The following is a 26,462-nucleotide window of genomic DNA, read 5'->3' on the forward strand; positions in this document are numbered from 1 at the left end:
TAAGATGCGGTTCCAAAAGAAAGCCAACTATAGTTGAATGGCATGAGATAACTTCCTATATGACACTGTATAAACTTCCCCTTAGAAGCTTCTAAGATACAGCAGAAACTGCCTTACAACAGCATCTCTCAACACTAAGTGTTTTGGGGGGACAATGGATTCCAATTTGCTCCTCCCAATAGCCGAAGTGGGAAACCCAATACCACAAACCTTGTGGAATTTCTTTGACCTGCTTGGTTATTTTGCTGTCCACTGCCCTGCAGCGGCGAATCTCGGCGAGATAACACAGGTGATCTGGATGTTGTTCTCACAGGTACCTTGCACGGAAGAATAAACAATTCAGATAACACAGCATAGCAAAAAAAAGAACAAAATGTTGCTGCAACAATGCATTGGGGTACATTATTAAAACACCAGCATTTTGAGCAAAATAGTTCTAAAATAATTCACCAACTAGAGTCCTTAAGCTCATTTTGGACTGCATCTAAGATGCTGGAAAGAACGTAAAAGTTTAGTAGGTAACTAGCAAACAAACACATATACCCACTCACAGACTACCATGACGGTTTAGAACACAGGACTTTGAAGCAAGGGATGCAAAAAGCAATCTGCTATAATAGCATGGGAAATTTAGGAAATTAAGCTCTAAGGAGCCAACAAATGCCTAGTAATGGATCAGTAGAAGGCAGAGAACTGGAGGAAAGCAAGATTATATTTGACAGAAGTAAACCAAGCAAGAAAACACTTTCTTTGTGGATAGAAATGTCTCAACAAAACTACCGGTTTAAAGCCTGATATTCCATTTAGAGGCCAAGAGATAGCTTTCAGCTATTCATATGCTTTCTTCTCTACATCACTTGGCATAATATTTTACTTCTATGTAACAGCCACTGCCCATACGGCATTTTTGTGTTAAGTTAGGGCAGAAATTCCTGTAACATCTTGGCTGAAGAAGGGGAGGGAGAATTCCTTGCCTAAAGTACTGTTTCTGATACCAGTGTAGTTCTTATGGGTGTGCAATTCACTAGTTAAAAATCTAGCGCATGCCTTTCATTACTTTTGCTTCGCTTTTTGTTTCTTTTTGTTAAAAAAAAAATTCAAAATTCTGTCTTTCTACTTCCTTACCCTTGGAGGCACCTCGTCACTGTCTGATCTAGCCCAGGCCTTTTGGGTGGGGTCAGGTACCTCAGACTTAGAGTCAGAACTCTGATTTAGCACTTCACTGCGTGAAGGTGGATTTGGGTCCTGAGAGCGAAGATGGTGATGTGCAAATTTGGGAGAAGGGTCACTGAAGGAATGGGACCGCGAGACAGGGGAAACATTGTTCTTGAGAGATGCCAGATGGGACCACTGTACCTTACGAAGAAAACAAAACATAGAACATTCAATGCGTTCTGTTCACACGGGCTCCCCACCCCCACCCCCATCAAAACACAGAATAAAAAAGGCAAAGAGGGTATTTGGGTGGTGGGATAAGCACAACTTGGGATATGATGTAAGGCAAGCAGGTGGTTGAAAATCAATACAGCTTAAAAGCAAGGGAGGTGCAGAGAGAACATAAAATCAGCTTTTTGGAGGGTGTATGCTCTGGGCACACAAATTAATGGGAAGCGATAAGGTCATGTTCCATCTTGCGGAACCTATGCCGGATGAAAATTCTCAAATCCAAGTATCAAATCAAAAGGAATAGTATAAAATAATATTGGCAAATACCGTACTTTTCCACGTTTTTACTGAAATTTACTGGACAATTATGTTTAAAATAAAAGAGTTTGAATTTGCTATCCCGCCTTTCACTCCCTTTAAGGAGTCTCAAAGCAGCTAACATTCTCCTTTCCCTTCCTCCCCCACAACAAATACTCTGTGAGGTGAGTGGGGCTGAGAGACTTCAAAGAAGTGTGACTGGCCCAAGGTCACCCAGCAGCTGCATGTGGAGGAGCGGGGAAGCGAACCCGGTTCACCAGATTACGAGACTACCGCTCTTAACCACTACACCACACTGGCTCTCAGTTGTCTTATAAATGGGTAGTGCCTGGGGGGGTATGGGATTGGTTGATGCCATGAGCCGGAGATAGTCTGCAGCATGTTATTGGTGTCTGCGACAAGGGATGGTGTTGATTGGATGTTGCTGCGGCAATTGGGCGGGCAATAGGCTGCTTCTGCTAGCAAGGGAACAGATGTTAGGAGGCTGTTGTGATGTGTGTGTGTTGTGTGTTAGTTTTAGCTCCTAAAAAAGCTCAACAACTCTGTGCAATCTCCCGCCATTTTCTTATTTTTTAGCCCCCCAAAATAGGGGGCATCTTATACGTGGGGGGGTGTTATACATGGAAAAGTACAGTATATATTAGCTTCAAAACAATTTGCCAGCATCTTTAGATCACGCAGTAAGTTGCTTTTAAGGCATTAAGATGGAATCACATAGAACAAAAATAAGACACCCTTTACATTTTCAGCAGTCACTGGCTGAAAATATGTGCACAGTGGCATTATATAACATGCACATACACTATGCTGTATAAAAACAATATACACATATTGTATGTGTCACAGGTAATTTATACTAGAGATGCACATTAGAGATGACACATAAATATGACCACACACACTATGGAAGCACAGCTTTAAATCCATAGTTAACTCTGAACCCTCCAAGGGAAGCCTTGCAATAGCCACCTTTTTTGGGGATATATGAATACATAATTTTGCTAAGTACTCTTTTCCACCACTGCCTGCACACCTCATTAAGGACATTTTTAAAAAGTAAATAAACACACCAGAGTAATCCCCCCCCTCCTAATATTGTGAAAGAAAATGGAAATGTTTTCCTCAATGCTTCCAAACTCACCCCATTTCTATTAATCTGGGAAGTAGTCCAGATTCATGCTCACCCAACAAACAAGTAATCACAGGACTCTGAGCACAGTGAGCACTGGGCAAAATTAAATGCAACAAGAGTGTGAGAAAGTGGATGTATGTGTGTGTTTGTTCAGAACAAGTATTGCGGGTGTATCAAATTCTGATTATGGCAATTAAGTCCCTGATGATTTTGGCTGATCCACCGGCATGGAATGTTCAGCTGAACAGACTCTTAACAGTTTGCAGGTCAGGTTCTTTTAGATCCAGAAAAAAAGGATCATGTGTTGCCGAGATTAAAATGTCATAAAGGGATATTGTACAGAATCGCCAGAGTTTAGGAGGAGCTAAGGAATGAGGAACCCAGGAGTCAAGTAGATGGAATAAGACTGCAAACTTAGGAAAAACAAAGTAATTCTAAGTGCTTCAAAGACAAAGAAGACAGGAAATTAAAAGGGGAGCAAAATGCCGTCCCAATCGACACCACCACCACAATTTCACATAGTGATTTGAAGCGGCCAATTTGTTTTGCTGCAAGCTTCTAGCATAAGTGTATTATATTAAAACTGCATTTTAGATATATTTAGAAAAGTGTTTTACTTGAGCTTCTACTGACAACCTATGCCGCTGTAAAGGTTTTCAAAGATCTATTAAAATGTAATAGACAAATATTTACAAAAGTGACTAAGGTTTTCAAAAACAGGTTATTTTCTTCTAACACATCACCTCAAAATAAGAGGGTTCTGCACTTGTGTTACACAGGTGAACAACAACCTGTTTGTATATAGATTGTACCTGAACAAGGATAAAAAGGTAGAGATGACTACTTCTGAAAATATATTATACCTACATGGTGTCACCCACAAATATACAAACAGAATCCCATGAAATGAATTCAACTAGGAACTCAGTTGTTGTTTTTTAATCCTTAAGTAAAAAGAAAGGGGAACATATCAGTGAAATACTGTTTGTAGCCAAAGGAATCATCCCTCAAAAGCAATCATGAAGGTGAAATTACACCTGGAGACCTGGTTGCATGGCTGTCTGGCCAAGACTGCTTTCACAGACGGACTGAGTCTGGTTGATTGCAGAAGTGCAACGCAGTTGTTTGTTTGTTTGTTTTTGCCATAAGTAGCTTGCTACTTAAGTCATGCCACTAGATGACTCAGCTGTCATTGGAAGAATTTTAAGGGAAACCACCATTAAAAAGGAATGAGATTCTGGGCCAATTGCTGCATCGCTGTCCTTCCAAAAGATCAAGTCAGCAGGCGGAATGCAAGTGTTTCTGTATTTCATCCCAAGTTTTTCAACGGAATACACTAAAACACATTTTTCTTCCTTACAACCCACCAAACTTTTAAGGAAAGCTGCAGGAAGTCAGGGCAAGTTTAAGTTTTACCAGCAGAAAAGAAAAAAAAGGTAGGTGCAAGGGCAGTGTTAGCTAGCTTGGCTTAGCGCAGGAGTTACAAGTGATTCACACAAAATGAACGTGTTTTCCAAGACACAGTCATCCTCACGTTTTTCATTTGTATTTGTGGCTTTCCATACCTCTCGGTCATTCATCAGGTTCCCATATACTTCTCCCAGAGACCTTTCCTGCCTTTACCTGTGGTTCCATTGGCTTTTGCAGTGAAGGCTGAACAGGCTCGGAATTTCCATTTGAAAAGGACTCTGATCTTGAAGGCACTGGTGGCTCCAACACTTTGCTCGTCTGTTTAGACTGTGCTTCAGGGGAGCCCTGGTTATTTTTCCTATATCTATCGTCAACCTGAAAGAAAAACCAAAAAGTACGTGAGCTGGACTTGCACGGCCATATTTGACCGGGAAGATTGTCTGCGACTTTCGTGGGATTTCAAGGAATACCAGGTATGACAAAACACTGCAAAAGTTACATCAACTATAAAAGCACATTTGAATTACTATGTCTTTCTAACTAGTAAAACGGTTCTCTCTTTGACACTGACATACAGGCACACGACCAGAAATGGGGGGGGAAATGGTGCTAATAGAACAACAGCGTTTCTACATAATGATCGACTGCAAAGGTTTGCAAAGTGTGGGCATAAAAACCCAGGAGTCCCTTAGAAGGTTTATCAGTTTCTCAATGAGAAGCTCAAGAATGGCTGAAAAAATGAAAATGGCTGGAAAATCAGCCCACCTCTGATCCTTGCCTACAGTGTATTCATCACACTTGGCTCCTCCAGAGGGTTGGTAGTAGCATTCTCCATATAATGCACATGGAATTACACACATATATGGAATCTATTGCTGCAAAATGATATAATGGTCGCTTGCATACAGAATGGGCAGAAATAGATCCAATCCTAAAAGACTTTAAAAGAATCACAGAATCGTAGAGTCCATTTTTCCACCTCTGAAGCACACTGGCTCCCAATACTGTTCAACATCCAGGACTGGGCATCTCTGCAAAGGCAGCAGGTTCAAATCATCACTCTTAAGCCTCAGCTACTTTGCAGGATAATTGTGATGATAAACTAGAGGAAATATGTAGCCCTTCTTGAGTTCCTTGGAATGAATATGAATGTGTGTGTGTGTGTGTGTGTGTGTGTGTGTGTGTGTCTACGTGTGTGTACACGTACACGTGGTACCTCCGGTTACAAACAGGATCCATTCCGGAGGCCCAGCCATATCCCCAAAATTCCATAACCGGAGGACCACTTCTGCTTATGCGCACAGTGCTGCAGAGTGCTTCTGCGCACATGCAAGCAGCAAACCCACTTCCAGATTTGCCGCGTTCGCAACTATAAAGTTGGATCCACTGTATGCATATATGGAGCATAAATGTTTTAAATGAATAAGCGTTGGAAGAAAGCTTGCTAAATTTCAAAATTTCAGTTACCTCCCGTGGTCTTTCAGAAGGCTCATAATGGGATTTAGGCTCAGGAGTATGATAATTTTGTTTATTCCTTTCTTGTTGTTGCTGTTGCTGCTGTTGCTGCTGTTGCTGCTGCTGCTGCTGCCGCCTATGGTCATGCTGAAGTGACAAGAGATACGCCTGCTCCTGTTGCAACTGGCGCTGCAGCCTCTCTGCTTGTCGGTGCTCTTCCATTTCCCGCCATCTGTATTCCTTTGAGAAAACAGGTCAGCATTCAAGACGTGAGTACCAAGGGTATACAGTTGCTACAATGCAACCGAGTGTACCAACCATTAAAACTGGACCCCAAGGAGCACGTATTGGGTTTTGGTATTGTTTTTTTCTTGGCGATGTTTTATGCTAACCTGAGCAAGACTGGAAACGCAAAGGAACAGTGGTGTTTTAATTAATTAAATTATTTTTTAAAGAAGAGCAATCAAGTGTAATCTTGAAGGACAGTGTATTTTTGGAGGAGAGGTAAGGGAAGGGAAGGGGGAAGGAGACAACAACCTGGCCTTTATATTCAGTGTTTAATAATAAGAAGAATAAATATTATGGTCTGCACTCTTGTTACTCTAAGGAGGGCTGTTCCAAAAACAAAAAAAACAAAAAACTTTACTACCAAAGCCAGTACATCCCCAACTTTAAAAACAGAAATCTACTCTTATTGCACTGTGATACAGTAATTTTCACATGTGCCTGCCAGCCCAATGCGCTATAACATAAATGGCTTTTGTTCCAAGTTCTATTGTGCATACAGTAAAGCTCAGTTGTGTCCAACTGGGAAAAGCCTGGGACACCAGCCAGAGAAAGGGAAAAAACCTATTGCTACTGAACAAAAACAGATACAGGTGCGTTACCAGTAACATGGCCTGCTCCTGGAGCAGCTGCTGCTGAAGAATTTCCAAGTGCCGCTGCTCCTCTTCTAGCTGTCGCCTGATATACTCCTGTCACACAGAAATTACCCAGCAATAAAATTGTTCACAACAGGAATGCATCGAAACCACCTGAGTAGCAAAACCACCCCAGGCAACCTTCAGGTGACAATTCACTTCGGGTGAATCGCTTCTTGTGAATCCTCAATGAACAAGTTAAGAAAACGCTATCACCTAAAGCAGTGTTTCCCAATCTTAGGCGTCCAGCTGTTGTTTCTGGACTACATTTCCCATCATCCTTGACCACATCCTGTTACCTAGGAATGATGGGAGTTGTAGTCCAAAAACAGATGGAGACCCAAGTTCGGGAAACACTGACCTAAGTAATGGCTGAAAAGTACTCCACTAAAAGACTAAGATGGTTTTTGAGAAAGTCAGGTGGGAAGAGTTCCTAGGTTGTCTGATGAATTTTGAAAAATGTTTATTAAAGAAAAAAATAAGCAAAAATGTATTTTGGAAACAAACCGAGAGTTAAAAACACAACAAGTCTTACCAACACAGCCAACGCAAAACCACATGCAACTTTTATTAAAATAATTAGTTTTAGGCACTGTGTGATGGACCGTTAGCAACAGCTAGAGCCAGGCTTCGTTAAGGCATCCCTTTTGCAAGCTTCCCACAGGTAACTACTCTGCCAAACACAACTCTAACCTCGACTGTAGATTATCCTAGCCTCTGTCATCAAAGCAATGCCAGTCTTGCCCAAGTATGTGGTGGTTATGACAAAACACAAACAAACAAACATCCACTAGAGAACAGGTAGAAGACCAAAAAAGCCTTTTCATCTGGAAATCTAAGCCTTACACTTCAGAAGTCAAACACTGTTTTGTCTGGCCCACTAAACCAAGCCTAAATATGCAGCACCATATCCAAAGCTAAGAACATCCTACCATGCAAATTAATAAATGTAGGTAACGTAAAACACATGCACTCAAACACAGAGAGACAGTGTATGCAAAAGCAATTAATGATTCAGTGCTGTGGCAAAATGGGAGCTACTTGAAATCTCATGAAGGAAAAGAAATGATGTATACAGATTTGTTATATGCACCTCTTGCAAATACAGAGTTCAGGTGAAGTGAAGACAGAAGTGTAATTTCTTAAAATCAGCCATAGGGATAGAGTTTGAATAACATCTCTCTGAGTTGCCATCGTATTGTTAGAAGGTTGGGTTCCCCCCCCCCTTAGCCCCGGTCCAATTCTAGTTGCATGCAACTAGTAATCTCAAATGGATTTGTGCATCATCACCGTCCCATTCAATGGGGCCCAGATGTGCAGTGTGAGGTGGATGTTTGCGGCACGCAGGAGTCCTCTTCTCAGAACGTGTGGAAGGGGCAGAACGGCCCACCTAGTCCCACCCCAAACATCCCTGTCCCCAACTGCTAGAGCTTCAGGCCTTCATAAATTGTGCATGAATGCAGAAGGCAGAACCTCACTGTGTTCTGCTGAATGTGCTTAGAAACTTCCGTATGATCGACCTAATGTCCCATTCAGATCTTCCCTCCCAATGCATGATAGACTGACCCCACAGCTGGCAGGAAAAGGGATGTTGGGAGTGAGACGAGGTGTGTAGCCTCCGCATGTTCGCAGGGCTACAAAGGCCTTCTTCTGCATGCAGAATTTCCTGATTTGGGGGCAATTTACCGCCATTTCATAGGACAACCTAGCACATATGGGTATCTAATAGTAGGTAACATTTCTGCCATTATGTGCTTCAGTTACTTAATATTCATTTTTACCATTTCAGAATTCTCAAAATAAATGTCACAGCAGGGGAGAGGAAATTGTTGCAATCCAAGTACAATTACCCATAGTGGCAAGCGCTATTTTTTTTTCTGAATACAAAGTGTTAAGTTATTTCAGGCCCAATTATGTAACCACTTACACAGAATATTGTTTTCCTAGTACTGACATTGATACTTATATTAAGGCATTTGATTTGATTTTTTTACATCATGTATCAAATTATAATTCATTTTAAGCAGGCAAGGCTGATACGATTTGGAAAACAGGCCCCTATTAAGGCATTTTAGTGTACAAGCCTGCAAAATATATATATGCACAGTTTGATTTTGGCATTTGAAAGATCGTAACAGCACAAAACCTAAGGCCCATCTTGCCTCAGTTTAATGAATGTAATGGAAATTCACCCACCATGTCAAGCAATTTAAATGCCATAGCTCTGTGTAATAAATTTCCATATGTGCTATAGCGAGTGACTAAGAAGGGGAGCGAAGAGCCAAATATAATTCAATATTAAGCTCAGCTTCTCCAGCCTTCTTTGGGTGTGTGTCCCACCCCTAAATAAAACTGTATTTTGAAGCCCATTAGGTGTGACATATGCAACAAATATTCTTTTTACATGCAATATGGATGTTTTTTTGACCACGCAAGGCTTCTTGCTGGTTTTCTTCAATATTTTGTTCTGGTGGGGAGGGAAATCATACTTAATCCGCATTGTTTCTGACTTACCTGTTCTCGTTCTACTCTCCTCTTTTCCTCCTCTGCTCTCCTTCTCTCCTCTTCTTCCTTGCGCCTCTTTTCCATTTCCTCCATTCGTTTCTTCTCCTCCTGCTCTCTCCTCCTTTGCTCCCGCTCTTGCTGCCTCCGAGCCTCCCGTTCTCTTCTTTGTTGCTGCATTTGAAATATGTATATATTGTGATATATACAAATGTCTCACCTCGCCCAACTCTTAAATCAACCAAGTTCAGCTTTTTATTTTTCTGTCTAAGGTTACTTGAGTTTTTTGCAAAAGCATTGGTCAGATTTGCACCTCCTAACCAGAACATCCTTTGGATTTCCAATTCCCAAATTTTGAAATGCAGTTATTGGCCCAATACAACATCAAAATGCAGCGTATCTGGAGAGAACACACTATAAAAATGTGTATTTTAAGATATGTATTTTTCAAAAATGCTATCTATATACAGTACATATTTAAATTTGAATTTCTGTGTGGATGTTTTTCTAAATGCACATTAATTTATATACAGCATGAAACAAATCAATGGAGCAATACATGCAAAAGTGGCAGATACTAGAAACAGAGGGATGCATCAATCAAGTTTAAATGTTACTTCTCAACTTGAGGTTGGCTTCCATATAAAATCCCTAACTGATGCTTGCTGGGCCAGTAACAGTTTCTTACCCTTACCTACTGCATACTGTTACTGTGAGGATAAAATGAGAAAGGGGATAACTATTTATGCCCTCTTGTCTCCTTGGAGGAAAGGTGTAGAATAAATATTATAATAATAAGCAATATTGTTGCCACTAGTGCAAAAATGCTGTGTGTGATTAAAAAGTTGATCAGATGGTGACATCTGCTCCAATGTTTCCTGGGATGGCTTGGGAAACAATGGAGCACTCCTTCCTGTTTCAGGAGTACCCCAATCACCTATCAACGACAATACACAAATGTGTGAGGAGGTGCCTTGTTCAGTGTAGCTGCCACTGATTTTGCTGCTGGTGGGAGACCAGGTTGGACTTGCAGCTCAGCAGTCCACACACACAGCCTACAAAAAAAAGCCCCTGCAGCCCATCTCAATACTATTATGAACTGCAGGACTTTGGGGCTTTTGCTATAGGCCCAGCTTATGTTGCTGCTTTGCCTAATATCCAGCCTGAATGGTTCTAGAGAACACAAGAATGTATTGTCTTGAGGAATGGGTTGTTGGACATGTATTACAGAAGTTCACCAGGATCCTTGTTGGATTCTATTTCAGTGCATAGCCAGGGTTTCTCACATTCAGGGCACACGCTCCATTTAATATACCACGTTGGCTTTCAAACTCTTTTTTAAATTCTGAAAAAGATTGCATTTCCAAAAAACCTCTGTCAAATCCATCTGGGTGTGTGCCAGTATTTGGAAAGCGATCCCATATTTTAAAAGGGCTGGCATTACATCCCCAGAAACTACTTATTGTATAAAACATTCCTGTAATCCCTGTCACAAAACATATGGGAAAATGCTATATAGATAGCCTTAAACCCACTACCCAAAACAAAGCAATCCATGGCTTCTTTACTATCAATATTCAGTCCACTAAAGAACATACAAAAAAGGGCTTCAAATATTTGGGGGGAGGGGGGAGAAAATCATTCAACTTCCCTTGATTTACTTTATTGCATTTGCAACACATAAGGTGAATTGAGGATACAGTCCTCAAGCCACTTGACTCATATATTTTTACAGTTTCTGGTTTGCTTCCTCTTCTCCCTAAATAGTTTGTTTGGTCAACATCCTTCCAAGAATCACTATTAGTTATCTGGCCAAAAAGATTCTAAATAGTTTGAGCATTAATTGTTCTGTTCTTGTTCAAAACTGAACATTTTTCCAGTCAAATTTTTGTCAGTTAACCCAGTAATAGGGAACACGACAATTCAGATTCAACAGAATTCAATAACATGTCTTATTAATACTTAATTATTCATGGTACACTACCATATTTTTTAAACCATGATATACACCAAATCCTTCTAAACATGTACCAACTGCCTCTGCTCTGTGCAGAACACAAAAGCATCTAAGGTGGTAAATGTTTCTGAACAGAGTACCCCTTCTGTAGCACACGACCTTTTCACAAAGTGAAAATCCTACAGAAAATATGGGAATAAATAACACATTGAACAGAAGCTTCCCCAGTCCCTAGGTTTATGTTTCCTGCTCTGGCCACTAGCCAGAAGAATATAATTCCGTCTGAGTCACTGCAATCCTGGCTCATTTACAACCCTAGCTAAAACATATAGCTCTGTATATGCATTTCCTTTAAGCAAAAATGTATAGTATGCCTTCATATGAAACACTTGGGAGAGAGCCCTGAAACCACAGTTTCCCAGTTGGAATGTCACTGGAAACTGTAGTTTAAGAAACCACAGCATCTTCATCAAAACCAGGTGCTCAAAGCAGGGGGAGAAGGGCAAAGGGGGATTGCTTTTTTCCTTGGCCAATAAATAATTGTTCATCATAGTGAAACCATGGCATCTAAGTCAGGCCAAAGTACAATCAAACTTCTAGAAACCTCTGCCAGTTTTAGGCTAGTACATCCGCTGTCTCTGAACAATTGTCATGACATCCGGCAATATGAAAATTCTATCTGTAGTGTTTAGTCTGTGACAGCTTCATAATAACTGAATGCCAGCGTCAAAAAAAGCTCTCATCTGTGAACTAGCCCTCAGGTAATTATTTAAAAGTATTTCAGTCTGCCGAGTCTTGCTGTTTGTGTGAAACTAAGACAAGAATGATTATATAAGAACTTCTAAAAACAACAAAACTGTCTCACAAAGCAGGAAAAAGTCAAACAATTTAAGGAAGCCGTTGAGCGCCTTGTAAACATCAAAACTAAGTGAATGATCATTGTTTTTCGAGACTGGAGTTGGGTGAAAGTAGGCAACACCATGTTTTTCTAGAGCCCAATTTGAGCACTAGCAATCTTGCGTTTGTCAATGCAGAGCATCCTGCCCCTAGCTTCTGCGTGAAGAGAATGACCCATCTAAAGTGGAGCTCCACATCTATGTGAGAAGGCCTACTGGAATCAGGAACTTCGATTGTGCAGAGCTCCAGGTCAAATAAAAGCCTTCCCCCACACAGGTGCACACATGATGACTTAGTTGTTACATAGAGTCATGCCCTTTTTGTGAAAGGGGTGGGGAGCGAGCCACTAGATGTGTCCTTGGTCACAGCTGCTGTGTTGAAGGAACACACCCAATTAGGCTTAAATGATGAACACAGGCACAAAGTTTGCGCCCAACATTGGTAGGGCTGATGCGGTCTGCGTGTGACGACTGTTGCATCAGGAAAGGCCGTCCAGGCCTCCTCTCGATGTGACATCCATGTGCCAGGATGCACTAGTCTGCATGGCGTCTCCCAACGCTGCGCGGCCCAGGGCGACATCCTGCCAGGCTTCCTCTGCTCCCGTCAAAATTGGGGGGCTGAGCCCCTTCCCAGGGGACATTGATGGTCAGGGCTGTAGAGGCCCCAGCCTCATACAGTTGGCATGCCTCATGGTGAATAGTCCAGCAGGCAGATATTGGTTACTTTCAGCATTTTTAGGCTAGAATTATATTTTGTGGGTTTTATATCACATCATCATATCGTATTTGATGCATTACTGTATTTTAATATTTTGTTGGAAGCCGCCCAGAGTGGCTGGGGAAGCCCAGCCAGATGGGCGGGCTATAAATAAATATTTTTTTTATTTTTATTGTTTACTATTATTATTATTATTATTATTATTATTATTATTATTATTATTATTATTAAAATGGCCTGATAGCCTCAACTAGAGCCAGGGCTTTTTCGGCTGTGGCTCCGATCTGGTGGAACACTCTGTCACAAGAGACTAGGGCCCTGCGGGACTTGACATCTTTCCGCAGGGCCTGCAAGACAGAGCTGTTCCACCAGGCCTTTGGCCAGGGCACAGCCTGACTCCCTCCTTTGGCAATCTTCGCGGAGCTCTGGCCCAATGGTTGCCATTGGTTTGATTTGAATTAATTTTATAATGAATGATTTTAGAGTGTTGTGTTGTACTGTACTGTTGTACTGTTTTATTGTTGTTGGCCGCCCTGAGCCCGGCTTCGGCTGGGGAGCGCGGGATATAAATAAATTTTATTATTATTATTATTATTTCAGACACTGCAGGACAGAAAGGAAGCTGCAAAACAGACAAATAAAACCCCCCCTTTGGCTTGGCTGTTCCTGATCATTAGACCTATTGCCTCAATCCAAGTACTCTAGAATCAGAAACGCTACAGCAGGAGGTGTTTATTCAGGGGCTCCAGCATTTTCAGGATCTTAGGCTAGAATCTGTATCCTTTGGCCCTTTTAACAAAAGGTGAAAAGAGTAGACTTTTCCGTTCTGGCCTGCTTCTACCTCTTCTAGTCTCCTCCTCTGCTCTTTCTGCTGTTCAATGCGCTTTTGTCTCTCTGCCAGCAGCTGTCGCTTGTATTCCTCTTGCTCTCGGAGCTGCTGTTCCTGTAGCAGCTGTTGTCTCCGAAGAGCTTCAGAACGTTCCTTGTTTTCCTGCTGCAATCTCAGGAAATCACGTCTGAGGGTGGATTCTCCAGGCACATTAACAATAGAGCTGTAAGAAGAAGGGGGGGAGATATTAAAACCCAAACAAAAGCCAGTAAGTAAATAACTCAAGCATGCTGCTGGGAACTTTTTCATTTCACATCTTTCTTTGATTTCCCCTGGGGAGTACTAAAATGTACAGTAACACTGCAGGAGGGGGGTTGGGGGGGGAAAGTGCCAAATCAGCAGAAATCAGAATGTAGTCAATTTTCTCCAGAAGTATGAACAAAAATCTGGGTGTTTTGCTTTCTTGTTTTTAAGGGAAAGCGATCACACACACACACAGCTGGTTCTTAGTAATCTCCAAGTTATTCACTGCAATGTCTCAAGCATCTTTATGCTTTGAGGTACTTATCCTATCATACCAAGACAACGTATTTGCCTAGGCTACCATTTGGTATGTTTGGTATTTCGAGATCTTTAATATTGAGCAAACAAACAATATTTCACATTTCCCCTGCATGATGGGAAATGAGTTCATTGCTCTGCTTCTGGTCATGTGACACTGGACCACTCATGCGCCGTTGTTGCGATCATTTAAACATTATTCCATCTACACTCTTGTGGAGAGGATTCGGCCAGGACGAAGCAAATGAGCTCCACACCTAAGCTGGGATTTGAACCTTGGTGAGCTTTCTGTGCTCAAACAAAATGTTCCAAACTGCCACACACTAAGCTGGATGGCAATCCTAACAGGGGTTCAGGAAAAATGATAAAATAGATTCCTTGCCCCCCCCCCCGCAACACAAACACACAAAGAGAGAAACTCCTTATTCTACACCAATCATTAATATTAAGGATTCTACCCCTGCCTTTTAAGAGTAAGACCTTGCTGGCATGGAGGCTGGGGCTATCAAAGGCTACGAGCCACGATGCCTATATTGTACCTCCACTGGCAGAGGCAACTTGGCCCTAAAGAGGGGAGGGTGCTGTTACGCTCCAGGACCTGCTTGGTGACACCTGTCCGGCTACTGTGAGAAGAGGATGCTGAACCATATGGGCCTCTGGTCTGCTCTTGTTTTCTTGAGTTTGGTGATCTTGCAAACCAGATGTTCACAGAATTTTTAACTGGCCCCTAACATTTCTCTGTTGGATCACCATGTTAGAGATACACTACCTTGGCTCTCCTTCTTGTTCAGGCACTTCCTCTTCCTCTTCTTCGCTTCCACTATATTCATATTCAGTTTCATCTGGTAGGAGTGGGGCGGGGTGGGGAGAATGTGGCAGGAGAAAACAGTCGTGAAACACAATTATCCCGGAATGTTTAAACCCCACGTTCCAAACAGAACATAGGAGTTCTATGCAAAAGCTGTTTTATCAGCCAAAGCTTTGGGAAAGCTCTGAGATAAAGATAATAATAGGCAATTTCACCAACGCGAGTTTTTTTTTAAAAAAAAAAACGACAACAACTATAGTAATGATGTGAATTTTAGGGAGGCCGTTTTAGAAACACAGGGCAATTATTCACACCAGAGAGTCAATTCTTAAGAGTGCTTTCGTTGCCAGAGCAAAAATATTGTTGCTGCGAACCGTCCAAAGCTATTTCACCAGACGAGGAGCATGAAATTAAACCCAGGAATTCAATGTGGAAATTTTAGATACACAATACACCAGTACTACAACTCTCTCTCTACCCAGGGCACTCAATCCTTTCTTCAAAATGACCACTTTGGAAGAGGTCAAAGATAAATATTGGGGCTGGATTCCAAAGCGCTATTTCAGGTGGAATTTCTGACACTTTTTTGACATCTCACTGGCAGATTGCCGTGCCATTTCGTAAACACCTTTTGCAATTATTTCCCACTTCTGAGTGAGGTGAGGGCACTGGTTTTCAGGAAACTCATCCAGAACCTAGTGGGCATGCAGAACTAGTTGCATGCTTTTTAAAATGTCTACGTTTTCTAAGATGTCTTAGAAATGACAGTACTGACTTTCTACCCATTCTTTAAAGCTATAACGTGGGCAACTTGTGGCTCGGGGGCTGAATGCTGCCTCAGCACCTCCTTCTCGTGAGTATTCAATTCCTTTCCTCACTTTTAAAAGTGTTCTTCCCTCTTTCTATGGAGCAGAACAAATGGAAAGTGATGTATTTTATCTGATTAAAATAAATTGTTGCCCCCCACGGGCCCAACCCCAGAGGTAGGTTGTTGGGGATAATTTTGTCCCAAGTGGTGCTTATTCCAAATTAGCCCAACCCCAAATGAATTACTACAAAGGAAATTCATGCCTTGGCAGAAAAGTAAGGTTGTCCTCCACCACCACCACCACCACCGCCTAAAACAGCAGTTCTCAACCTGTGGGTCCCCAGATGTTGTTGAACTACAACTCCCATCACCCCTAGCTAGCAAGGCCAGAGCTCAGCGATGATGGGAGTTGTAGTCCAACAACATCTGGGGACCCACAGGTTGAGAACCGCTGGCCTAAAAGGTTTGTGCTTCCTTTGCCAGGCAAAAGATTGCCAGGTATGAGTTGAAGGCAATGGTGAGCATTAACAGACCACCCCAGCACAAAACAGTGAATCCTATGGGGTGGCGATACAAAATAAAACACTTCAAACATAACTGAAACTTGTGACTTCAGTATATATGGACTCAAATGAGAGAAAGCAAAATAGCTAATTTGCATCTATTAGAATACCTATATGGTAGAAGACATATTGCACAGACACACATCCTTTCTCTGCTCTGTCAGTTGACCTGTGACATCAGAGACACAGGCGAGGTCATCCCAGCCCTGGTATCAGCAGAGGACAAGGGTTGCTTGGCTGGTGCATAAACTTCCATTGCAGCAAACTGAACAAGTCCCAACTTGATGTAAATCCTGCTAACCCCCTGCCCAAACTGATTTCCCTCTTCTCTTTCATTCTACTCCTTCACTTCTATGGTCCTGTCACAGGGCAAAAAAATATGATACAGTCAAACCTTGGCTCTCGAACGCCTCTTTCATACAATAGTATGAAAACCCGGAAGTAAATGCTCCAGTTTTCGAACGTTTTTCGGAACCCGAACGTCCGACGCGGCTTCCGCTTGAGTGCAAGAAGCTCTTGCAACCAATCGGAAACCACGCCTCAGTTGTCAAATGTTTCGGAAGCCGAACAGGCTTCCAGAACAGATTACGTTCGACCACCAAGGTTTGATTGTATTCATTAAATCATAACATGCATCTTGTTTTTCCTTAAATTATAGGCAGGGAGGGTGGGTGTCTTACTGAGAAGGCAGCATGAGGGAGGTCTGATCTCTTCATTATCCCACCAAGATTTTCCCTCCCCATGAGCTATGGCTAGGAGCCTTAGAGGGGAAATCCCCCGTGGTTGCCAATGGCTTCTAGCCATGCAGAAAGTTGGGACTGCTTGGGATCATGATGTGGCACTGGAGAAATAAGCCTTCCCTCCTCACACCCAGCAAGAATCGACCTACCTGTAACCTGCAATTATTTAAGGGAAATCAAAATATATACCTGCATGCTACATGTTAAGTGAGCATCTAGTTTGGTCCTTAGTTTGTAAACCAGAACACCTGTGATTTATTTTATACACTGCTCTAGAACAAACCTTACTACTACAACATGCACACAAACACTGTGGCTGTAGTTTCGAAAAGATCACATACCCTTTTCGCCTCTCTTCTTCTTGGTTCTGTCTATGTGATCTTTAAGCTGGATTCGGACTTGCCTTTCATTTGGCTGATCGCGTATAAATGGATGTTTTAAAAGCTGCTCTGTAGAAGGTCGTTGCATATAGTTCTTCACTAAACAGCCCTCTATAAAACTAAAGAACTTTTTTGACCTGAGCAAAAAGAAAATGGCACGCATTTTGACAAGATCAGAATTTATTTAGCAAGGTTCACCTTGCATCCTAAAAAGTGGCAGGACCAATCTCTGACAAACAAATTTGGCTGAATGCAACACAAAATGTGAGAGCAATAACTTCACAAGGAAAAGCAAATTATATTTGCATGTATCTAGGTACGTTAAGGATCTTAGAGGAGTTGTTATTAACATTTTTCTAACTCAATAACAAATGCAAGCAGTGCTATACAAATTTAGAGAGTTATCTTTCTAGAAGTTAAATGGTAAATAAGTGCCTGGTTCAAACTGAGCCTATTTTTCCTGGGGAAATAGCTTTAAATTAGCATGAGTCCCCATTCTGGCCAACCAATCAAAATAGAGATCCTCAGGAACATCAGGTGCACACGATCAGTCAGTCAGTCATTCTCTCTCTCTCACACACACACACACAAAAATTCAACAAAGGACAACTCCATTTAATTTCCTTAAATGTAATTTATAAAAAGAGTTCTAAAACATTAACACAAGAACTCTGCATTCCTGAACATAACTAGAGTCACCTTGAGGTTCTCGGTAGCTGTCAAAGTTATACATAAAAGTGGTTTGGCTTAAAAATACAATCTGATACAGTTAATGAATTTCTGTCATCTGGTGAGATGGATAACCATACCATTCGCTGTTTGCAATTATTATAGTGAAAGACTTCATGAATTTTAACAAATACCTTCAACATGGAAGCCAGGAGTTGGGTGGCATTTGCCCACTCCCTTATTATATGTTGTGTCATTTTCAGCTTCAGTGGCTGCAGAATTTGTCAGCTTAACAAGAAGCTGGTGTCAACCATGCCTATTTTTTGTCCTTTATTTTAACGTGTAAGCATTGTTAAGAACCATTAAAACTATATAATGATCTCAGCTCGGGCTCTCACTCAGTAATTAAGAATTTTCAGACACCTGTGAATTATTTTTCAGGTCTTTAGAAGTAACACAATGGCCACTTTTGGACACTAAACCTCAGTTCAGCACTACATAAACAACCCTAGCAACCTGCTGGGCTTGAATACGAAAGCTTTTCCTGGTCATTTCATCCCAACCAAGGACCATGTTTAACACCACCTATGGTTGATTTTAGCAACCCAGCATTATAATTCACAGTTCCCATTTTTCTTATTCTGAAACTCACCATAGGTATGTTAAATCACGATCCTAAGTTTGAAAGTAATGACAAGCAACATTTAAAGGAAAGTGAAAACTTCTGAACTGCTCCTGAGCATAGGAAGAGGAGGAGAAAGCAGATCACACAAGCCTGAAAAGAGGCAAGGCACATTCAATGTAGCTCTGAACAGTGGTTCTGCATTATGTCCAAACGTGGCTTTTCTGTCTTGTGAAAGGAAAAATGCTGTATTACAACCAATACACAACTTCCCATTATAGCAACCACATACCATTTCTTAGATTTTAGCCGTGGAGGAGGATTTCTAGGAATAAGAAACAGGGCGCGCATTGGATGCATGTCGCAGAGAGCTAGAAATAAATAAGAAAAAAAAGCATTTCATTCTCTGCACCGAGGCATTTTATGGAAATTGCTATTTCTGATAACCCATAGAAACGGGGGGGGGGGGAGAGGACTTGAGACTTAAGTTTCCTTGGCAAGAATATCCACTAAAGATTGTTCTTCACAGTTTACACAAACACAAAGCATTGATACTGCTGCAACGTATCTGTTTGAAGATCTGATGTCTCTCATCAGAAAGTTTATATGGATTCAATAAATCTCAGTTACAAGGTTTCTCCCATTGTTTTGTTTCTATAGCCCTAGCACAACCACAAAGTAATGATTTGGCACAGGGCTATCTGGCAAAAGGCGCTACTATTTATAGTGCTTTATTTTTATGCTGCTAGAGGAGGTGGGGTGGGAATCCAAGAGAACAGAAATCGACCGTTGTGCTTTCAAAAATCTCAAGTGTAAGCTTCGGTTACAAAGAGCAAGTTAAAATATAGGTTTCAGAATTTTAAAAAAACAATCAGGCCAGTAGAAAATGGATACATATCACTTACGAGGAGCACCTTCTGCCATCTCGATAGCTGTAATGCCACATGACCAAAGGTCACTCTGCAAAAAGACGCCATATGTTAGCAAACACTTTTATCCATTTTTCTTTTCAGTCTCTGATGCACTGCATATCGAATTGCATAAACCTAGACTTTCCTTTTATGGGTGGGGAAAACAATACCCAAATTAGAATATTTAAACTGACTAATGGAGAACTTATTGTTTAGCATCTACACAGCCAATCTCATGTGTTAAGTCAAACTCTAAGTAATATATATATTTTTCCCCTCCTTTACACTCCCCCTCCCTCCAACAAACCCCCATGTCTTCCCTCCATGAAGTAACATTTCTGGAATTTTTACAAATCAAAAGCTTTTTGCTATTTGGTGAATGTAATTACATAGAAACCAAACAAAATTGAGGGGTGCTGACACCAACAGAAAGCAAATATGGAGCTAAACTAAGCTCAAGAAGACTCCTAAAATACACACTTGAAGAGGAAGGCTAAAAAAATTACTCCAAAGAGGTCATAGCCATGTTGCTTATTCTATTCCAAAATAAACATAGGGATGAATTTCTGATTATAGGAGGCAAGAAGACTTGAGATGCTACTGCTGTTTTTCCATGGGCTAGTTCTCCTAAGCTCTAGTTCCCAAGTATTCCCACAATGCTGTTGTAGGATGAGATTCATAAAATGATTTTTTTTCCCAGGATGTTTGGTAGATTAAAGAAAATCTTAACATTCTAGTGCTGCCCAGAGATAGAAATGTCTCTGTCAGCAATAACAGACAGGAGATAACAATTATGGGTGGAGGAACACTTTGATTTCCCAGAAGAGACCCACTAGGTGGCAATTTGAGGACACTGTGATAGCTAAAAAGCCAGCCTTATTCACCACTATCACAACAACTGCAAATTCATAACATTATCAGTGTCATAATTCATCTTCTCTGGCACATGATGAGATACCAGGGCTCATTTCCTGAGGCCCTTCTTCGTGGGCCTCCTCCGTGAGAGGTCCAGAGGGTGGCAGCACGAGAACAGGCCTTTCCTGCCATGGCTCCCCATTTGTTGAAGGGTGCCAGCCAGAAACATTTATCTATAACCAGGCCTTTTGCTAATTTAACAATCTATGGCTGTGGTGGTGGCAGCGATATTGTTTTTGTTCGTTATTAGGGTAGGTATTCTTTGTGTTTTTAATATTGCAAACAGCTCTGTGACCTTTTGATGAAGAGTCGTATAGAAATTTTAATGATGATGATGATGATGCTCCCTGTCCACTTCTTCTGTCCTTTCCTTCTCTCACATATTCTCAAAATCCACTGTGTTTCAGAGCACTATGATATACCTAATAAAAATAGTATCTCGTCTTATGTAAGATCTTATTCTCAAAGGCAATTAAGGATTTCAAGTTCCCAAGCTTTATTTAGATTACTGCACTGTTTCTAGCAATGAGAATTAAATATTTTATTCTCTTTTCTCCTGTGGTTGCCTAAGACATGCTTAGAGATTTCCATAAGGCTGCTTTAAAAGAAACCTAACTTTAAAGGAGAAGGAGAAGGAAACAAATTATGAAACAAGACCATTTAACCCTGATAGCCCTTAAAGGCTGAGGTTTGTTGCATCTATTGATGCTCAGACAGAAAAAGTCAAATAAGGACAATCATCTCATATCTAATACCACTTTCAGATGAACAACTAAACCATGGCATGGGTGAATGTTTGCTTCCCCCCGCTTCCTCACGTTAGGGAAGAATGAAAGCTTCCTCTTAGAACAAATCACAGTTGCATGTTATGTCCAAAGAAACCAGGGTCTTAAACCACAACACAACAAACTTTGGTTTCTTTTGAAGCTGAACTTCAATTCTCCTTTCACAGAAGAAGAAATGGAGGTGGGATGGGAGAATCATATCTAACAGGGGTGACCCTTGGCCCAATTTCATGTGAGCTGCACAGAAAGAAAGAGTGGAGGAAAGGAGAATTTAGGGGCACCTTCACATTTCCAATGGGACGCAGGTGGCGCTGTGGGTTAAACCAAAGAGCCTAGGACTTGCCGATCAAAAGGTCGGCGGTTCGAATCCTCATGACGGGGTGAGCTCCTGTTGCTCAGTCCCTGCTCCTGCCAATCTAGCAGTTCGAAAGCATGTCAAAGTGCAAGTAGATAAATAGGTACCGCTCCGGCAGGAAGGTAAATGGCGTTTCCGTGCGCTGCTCTGGTTCGCCAGAAGCAGCTTAGTCATGCTGGCCACATGACCCGGAAGCTGTACGCCAGCTCCCTCAGCCAATAAAGCGAGATGAGCGCCGCAACCCCAGAGTCGGTCACGACTGGACCTAATGGTCAGGGGTCCCTTTACCTTCACATTTCCAACACTGAAAGCCCTCTATGAAGAGTGAGAAAGAGGGGAGAAGGGAGTATGAAACTTGTGTGCAGACACTCAACTTTGACTGCCCATGTATTTATTTTCACTGTGTGCACACGTACAAGCTGCACGAAGTCACACACAAGAATGGAAAGGTTGTCTTAAGATTGTCAGATGTGGGTTTCATGCTCCTTCCTAGATAGGAGTTTTCCGTGTAGGAAATGCACTGTTGAGCTTTATACTACATGCATTAATTTATTAGGTTATACTGTCTGTGCCTGCTTTCCACCACTTAATCAACTGTAAGAGAAATTCCTTAGAAAAGCAAAGGGGATGGGAGTCATGTCTTCAAGGCACAGCACCAATGATAAATACAGAATTTGTAGAACACTCAATACACCCCAACAACTATGTTAATATTTCTCTTACTCTGTAGTCATATGTAGCATCTGGATTTTCATCACAGGCAATAACTTCTGGGGCCATCCAGTAAGGCGTGCCAATAAAGGTATTTCTCCTACCGACTGTCCTGTCCAGCTGAGCACTAACACCAAAGTCCACTATGTCAAGAACAGAAAAAAAGAAGAATCAAAACACACTGAAGCGAGATCTCCAGGATCACTGTAAAATAAATAGGTGTTCTGGCAATATGCTGCAGATATATACCAAGGCTTCTACAATTCGGAAAATGAGTTAAAATTGACATTTATACGGATCGAAGCTAGAAGGTATTCAGCTCATTAGTAGAAAGTAATCTTCAACACATCTCATGGGTTTACTGGCAAGATAGCATCCATATCAAACAAAGGGCTGCAGGAACATTGTCCACAGAATGTTTTTTTTTATCTAGCTGCATGCACAAAGCCAAGTAAGTTGTTCCCTTTTTGAAGGAAGAAGGGTAGAATAATCAAGGGCCACGTGCCACATTTAGCAGAGTTTGCACATACTAAATCAAACCATGGCTTAGCACAAACAAGTGAACTGTGGGGCTGAGAGGAGATTGTAGTCGCTTTGATTCTAACTGGTTACACTCATGCTGCACTGAGCTAATCCACCATTTAGCTTAGTGTGTCACCTAAACCTGGTCTCTCTCCAGACATACCATGAGCCGTAACCAAAGTTTGTTCTTTGTTTACAGATCATTGTTCGTCAGGGAGAGCTGAACCACAAATGTGGGTTTGGACAACATGGCAAGCCAAACCACAACGCCACAGAGCACAAAGCAAGGGAGGAGCAAAATGGCTCCAATATCCTCTCTAGGAAGCTGCGTACGTGCTTGTTCATGCTAAGCCATGGCTTGGCTTAGCATTTAAGTGCGAACGAGGGCAGAAGACTTTCTGACACAGAAATTAATCTCTGTATCAAAAAATACAATTTCCTAAAATGCATGCTATACCAGCAGCTCTTTTTTGGCAGCATGGTTACTCATTGGAGAACCAAGGCAACCCTCTTATTTACTTGTTACCAGGAACAACCCACTCAACAAGCAAAAATGCTCTGAAGTCAGATTAAGAGATACAGAAACTAAGCAGAGATTGAATAGGGTCAAGACACAAATGCTACGAGTGGAATCTAGAAGTGAATCAGTGCCCTCAAAATGAGAAAACAGCTTAGCTATTTAGTTGCATCACAATAAGTACTCTTTTATAGATCTGACACAGGCATGGATGGAAAACAGATGCTGGAATTCCCTACCCAGGGAGATTCACATGGTGCCAACACTGCTGCCTTTCAAAGTGCAGGCTAAATTAATCTTTTCTGCCCAAGCTTTTAATATTAACTAGCATGTTTTATCAGCTGTGCTGCTGTTATATTTGCATTGGTTGTTGCATAATTGTTTTAACTGGAGTTTTCAGGCATCCTTGAACGCACTTCATAGTTGGAAGGCAGGCTACACATCTTTTAAATGAAGTTTGATAACTTCGCTTTTATAAATCTAGAGTGCCGTGCATAATCACCATTGATTAAGAGGGTCTAGGTTTATAGGGGCCTGTGCTTATTCCCCAAGGCTTTATTTAATAAGTCTCACTTTGCAATTTAGCAAGAGAGGGCTGTTTGGACCCCCCAAATGGTGACCAAACCCATAGTGGCAACCTTGTCCCAAGTTTGGTTCCTAGACACTTTCAGCACTAAAATACTCTTCATGGTGAGCAACATGGTTGCCACCCCATCTGTGTGCAGTTCCTTGCCGTGGTCCGTCACTGGGGCAGGTTTTGCCAAGGATTGCAAGACATATCCCTTATTCCCCCATCACATGGAGGTGGGTAGGGGAGAGAGAAAGGAAGCTGAAACCTCAGAGCTTAATGTTTATGGTACAGCCAGTTATAGCCTGCATAGTTTAGCTTCATGTCGGCTAAAACATTAAAACACGGAGGAGAAAATAAGAAACAATCTATTTTAAAATATAGATTTGCAACCCTCTTCTCTTCAAGCCAGACAGCAAATGCTGCCTATTGCTGTATGGAAGAACAGCAACAGCAGAGGAGAAAAGTGAGTAGAACAGGCTAATTAACTTACCCAGTTTCACCTCTGCATTTTCTGTTAGCAATACATTCTGCCCTTTGATATCCCGATGAATCACATGGTGGGCATGGAGATGTGCCAATCCCTGCATTTAAAAAGAAAAAAACAGAAGACTGTAGGGTCTTCTTCCACTTTAATTTTGCAACCACATTCTATTGCAACTATTTGACAAAACCATACTATCGACCTTGGGGATTCTTTCCCTCCAGCCCAGCGCAACATGATCAACTGTAGATGTTTTCAACAGCATGCCACCCACATAGACCTTACTTGTCAAAAATAAGTGCAGCTATAAAGCGTTGTGCACACATTTTACAAAGGTGAAGCACAACAGCTATTTTAAGAATATATAAATATGTATAGTGGATGCTTGCCTGGCAAGAGTTAATATTATAAGGACCACACTGCAGCATGACAATGAAACCACTTATGGAAGCTATGCAGAGGTATTCAAAGGATATGCAAGAAAACAAAACAGTGCACTTTTGCCAGGAATATGGAATGACTCAGCTGTGTAAGAGAGGACTAAAAAGCAAATAAATGTTCAGCTTTAGGAAAGGGGTGACTAAGAAGACATGTAACATAAGGAGTAATTAGGAACACTTGTTTACCACTGTTACTTAATGCATGTTTATTACCTGCCTTGAGCCTCCAGAGGAGGCTAAAAATTGGATGTGACAAACTTAAAGCACAGTAGCAGTGTGAATTCTAGATGCATTTTTTTCTCTTTAGCTTGTACTGTTATGCAGATGGTACCTCGGGTTACATACACTTCAGGTTACAGACTCTGCTAACCCAGAAATAGTACCTCGGGTTAAGAACTTTGCTTCAGGATGAGAACAGAAATTGTGCTCCGGCGACACAGTGGCAGCAGGAGGCCCCATTTGCTAAAGTGGTGCTTCAGCTTAAGAACAGTTTCAGGTTAAGAACGGGGCTTCAGAATGAATTAAGTACTTAACCTGAGGTACCACTGTATAAATCTATTTGGTACAGATAGTATCTTCAAGCATGACCAAATTATTGGAGGGGAGGGACAGGAAATGGTTTACGTTGACCGTTTGCGGCAATTATTTGCAGTGCCTTAAGTCTTACTCATTTACTTCCCATTGCATGCTAGGACAGCACTGGAAACTCTTTCTTCTCACTGTCTGTAAGTTCCCAAGCGGCACAAAGAACAGGAAGCATGAATCATTCGTGCTTCCCCTCACCTCAATAGGTAACATGCAACGCTGGTCCTGTGGGACACCTACTGAACTTCTAGAACTTAAGTGTACGTGCTGATTTTTACAAAGTACTCAGCTGTATGAATGAAGAACTCTGAAATTCCATGAGAAAAGAAGACATGCTTGCTATCCGTCTCCTGCGACAAGTGATGATGACCTGGAAGCAGTGCTTTGCTGAGTTGGCTCATTTTTCTTTTAGGTATCAGTGTAGGGGGACAGATAGGCTAGTAAAATATTTCTGAGCCAGTTATTTTTGCAAATTTACTGCTGTTCTCTTTTGTTTTCATGAAACTTAATTGTGATGGAGATACTTCAAGTCAAGTGCAAGTGCCAGGTCACTTATAAGCAACACCCCTAAGCAGCCAGTTTTCTTTCTTTCTTTCTTTCTTTCTTTCTTTCTTTCTTTCTTTCTCTCTCTCTCTCTCTCTCTCTCTCTCTCTCTCTCTCTCTCTCTCTTTCTTTCTCTCTTTTTTTGCCCACAACGGACATTATTTGAAAGTGCTTTGGAGCTGAATGATTAATATTAATAGCACAAAGTTAGCTGATTTGCTTTAAACAAAAATCTTTGATCATGATTTACTGTGCCCAAGCTGCTTTTACACCATGTGTTAAAAATAAATGAGGGGATCCAATTAAATTGAACACCGGGCAGGACTGGAATAAAGGCAATGATAATACTGTTCCCCACAAAGAATGCGGACTTGACCTCTGGAATATACTGCTACAGAAGCAGCAGCAGCCATAATTAATAAACAAATTGCCTCCGTGATCTGTTTTGGTAG

At 41.5% G+C, this 26,462-nt stretch overlaps 1 protein-coding gene across 5 annotated transcripts in view; it reads right to left on the reverse strand.

Moving 5' to 3' along the window:
• Positions 1 to 26,462, reverse strand: part of MAP4K4 (mitogen-activated protein kinase kinase kinase kinase 4) — a 136,866-nt gene that overhangs the window by 28,032 nt on the left and 82,372 nt on the right. For 2 of the 5 annotated variants that reach the window (XM_083610408.1, XM_083610407.1), the window contains exons 6-18: positions 24,452 to 24,542; positions 22,364 to 22,494; positions 19,580 to 19,634; positions 18,967 to 19,045; positions 17,345 to 17,520; positions 14,854 to 14,926; positions 13,536 to 13,746; positions 9,136 to 9,297; positions 6,589 to 6,675; positions 5,714 to 5,941; positions 4,460 to 4,621; positions 1,126 to 1,356; positions 211 to 317 (exon numbers count right to left, since the gene is read on the reverse strand). In XM_083610408.1, the coding sequence (XP_083466534.1) occupies positions 211 to 317; positions 1,126 to 1,356; positions 4,460 to 4,621; positions 5,714 to 5,941; positions 6,589 to 6,675; positions 9,136 to 9,297; positions 13,536 to 13,746; positions 14,854 to 14,926; positions 17,345 to 17,520; positions 18,967 to 19,045; positions 19,580 to 19,634; positions 22,364 to 22,494; positions 24,452 to 24,542 (1,793 nt within the window). The remainder of the gene's footprint in view (positions 1 to 210; positions 318 to 1,125; positions 1,357 to 4,459; positions 4,622 to 5,713; positions 5,942 to 6,588; positions 6,676 to 9,135; positions 9,298 to 13,535; positions 13,747 to 14,853; positions 14,927 to 17,344; positions 17,521 to 18,966; positions 19,046 to 19,579; positions 19,635 to 22,363; positions 22,495 to 24,451; positions 24,543 to 26,462) is intronic. The other 3 variants (XM_083610411.1, XM_083610409.1, XM_083610410.1) reach the window with 2 other exon arrangements.

Source organism: Podarcis filfolensis (genome assembly GCF_964270895.1).
Source record: "Podarcis filfolensis genome assembly, chromosome: 4".
NCBI lineage: Eukaryota > Metazoa > Chordata > Lepidosauria > Squamata > Lacertidae > Podarcis > Podarcis filfolensis.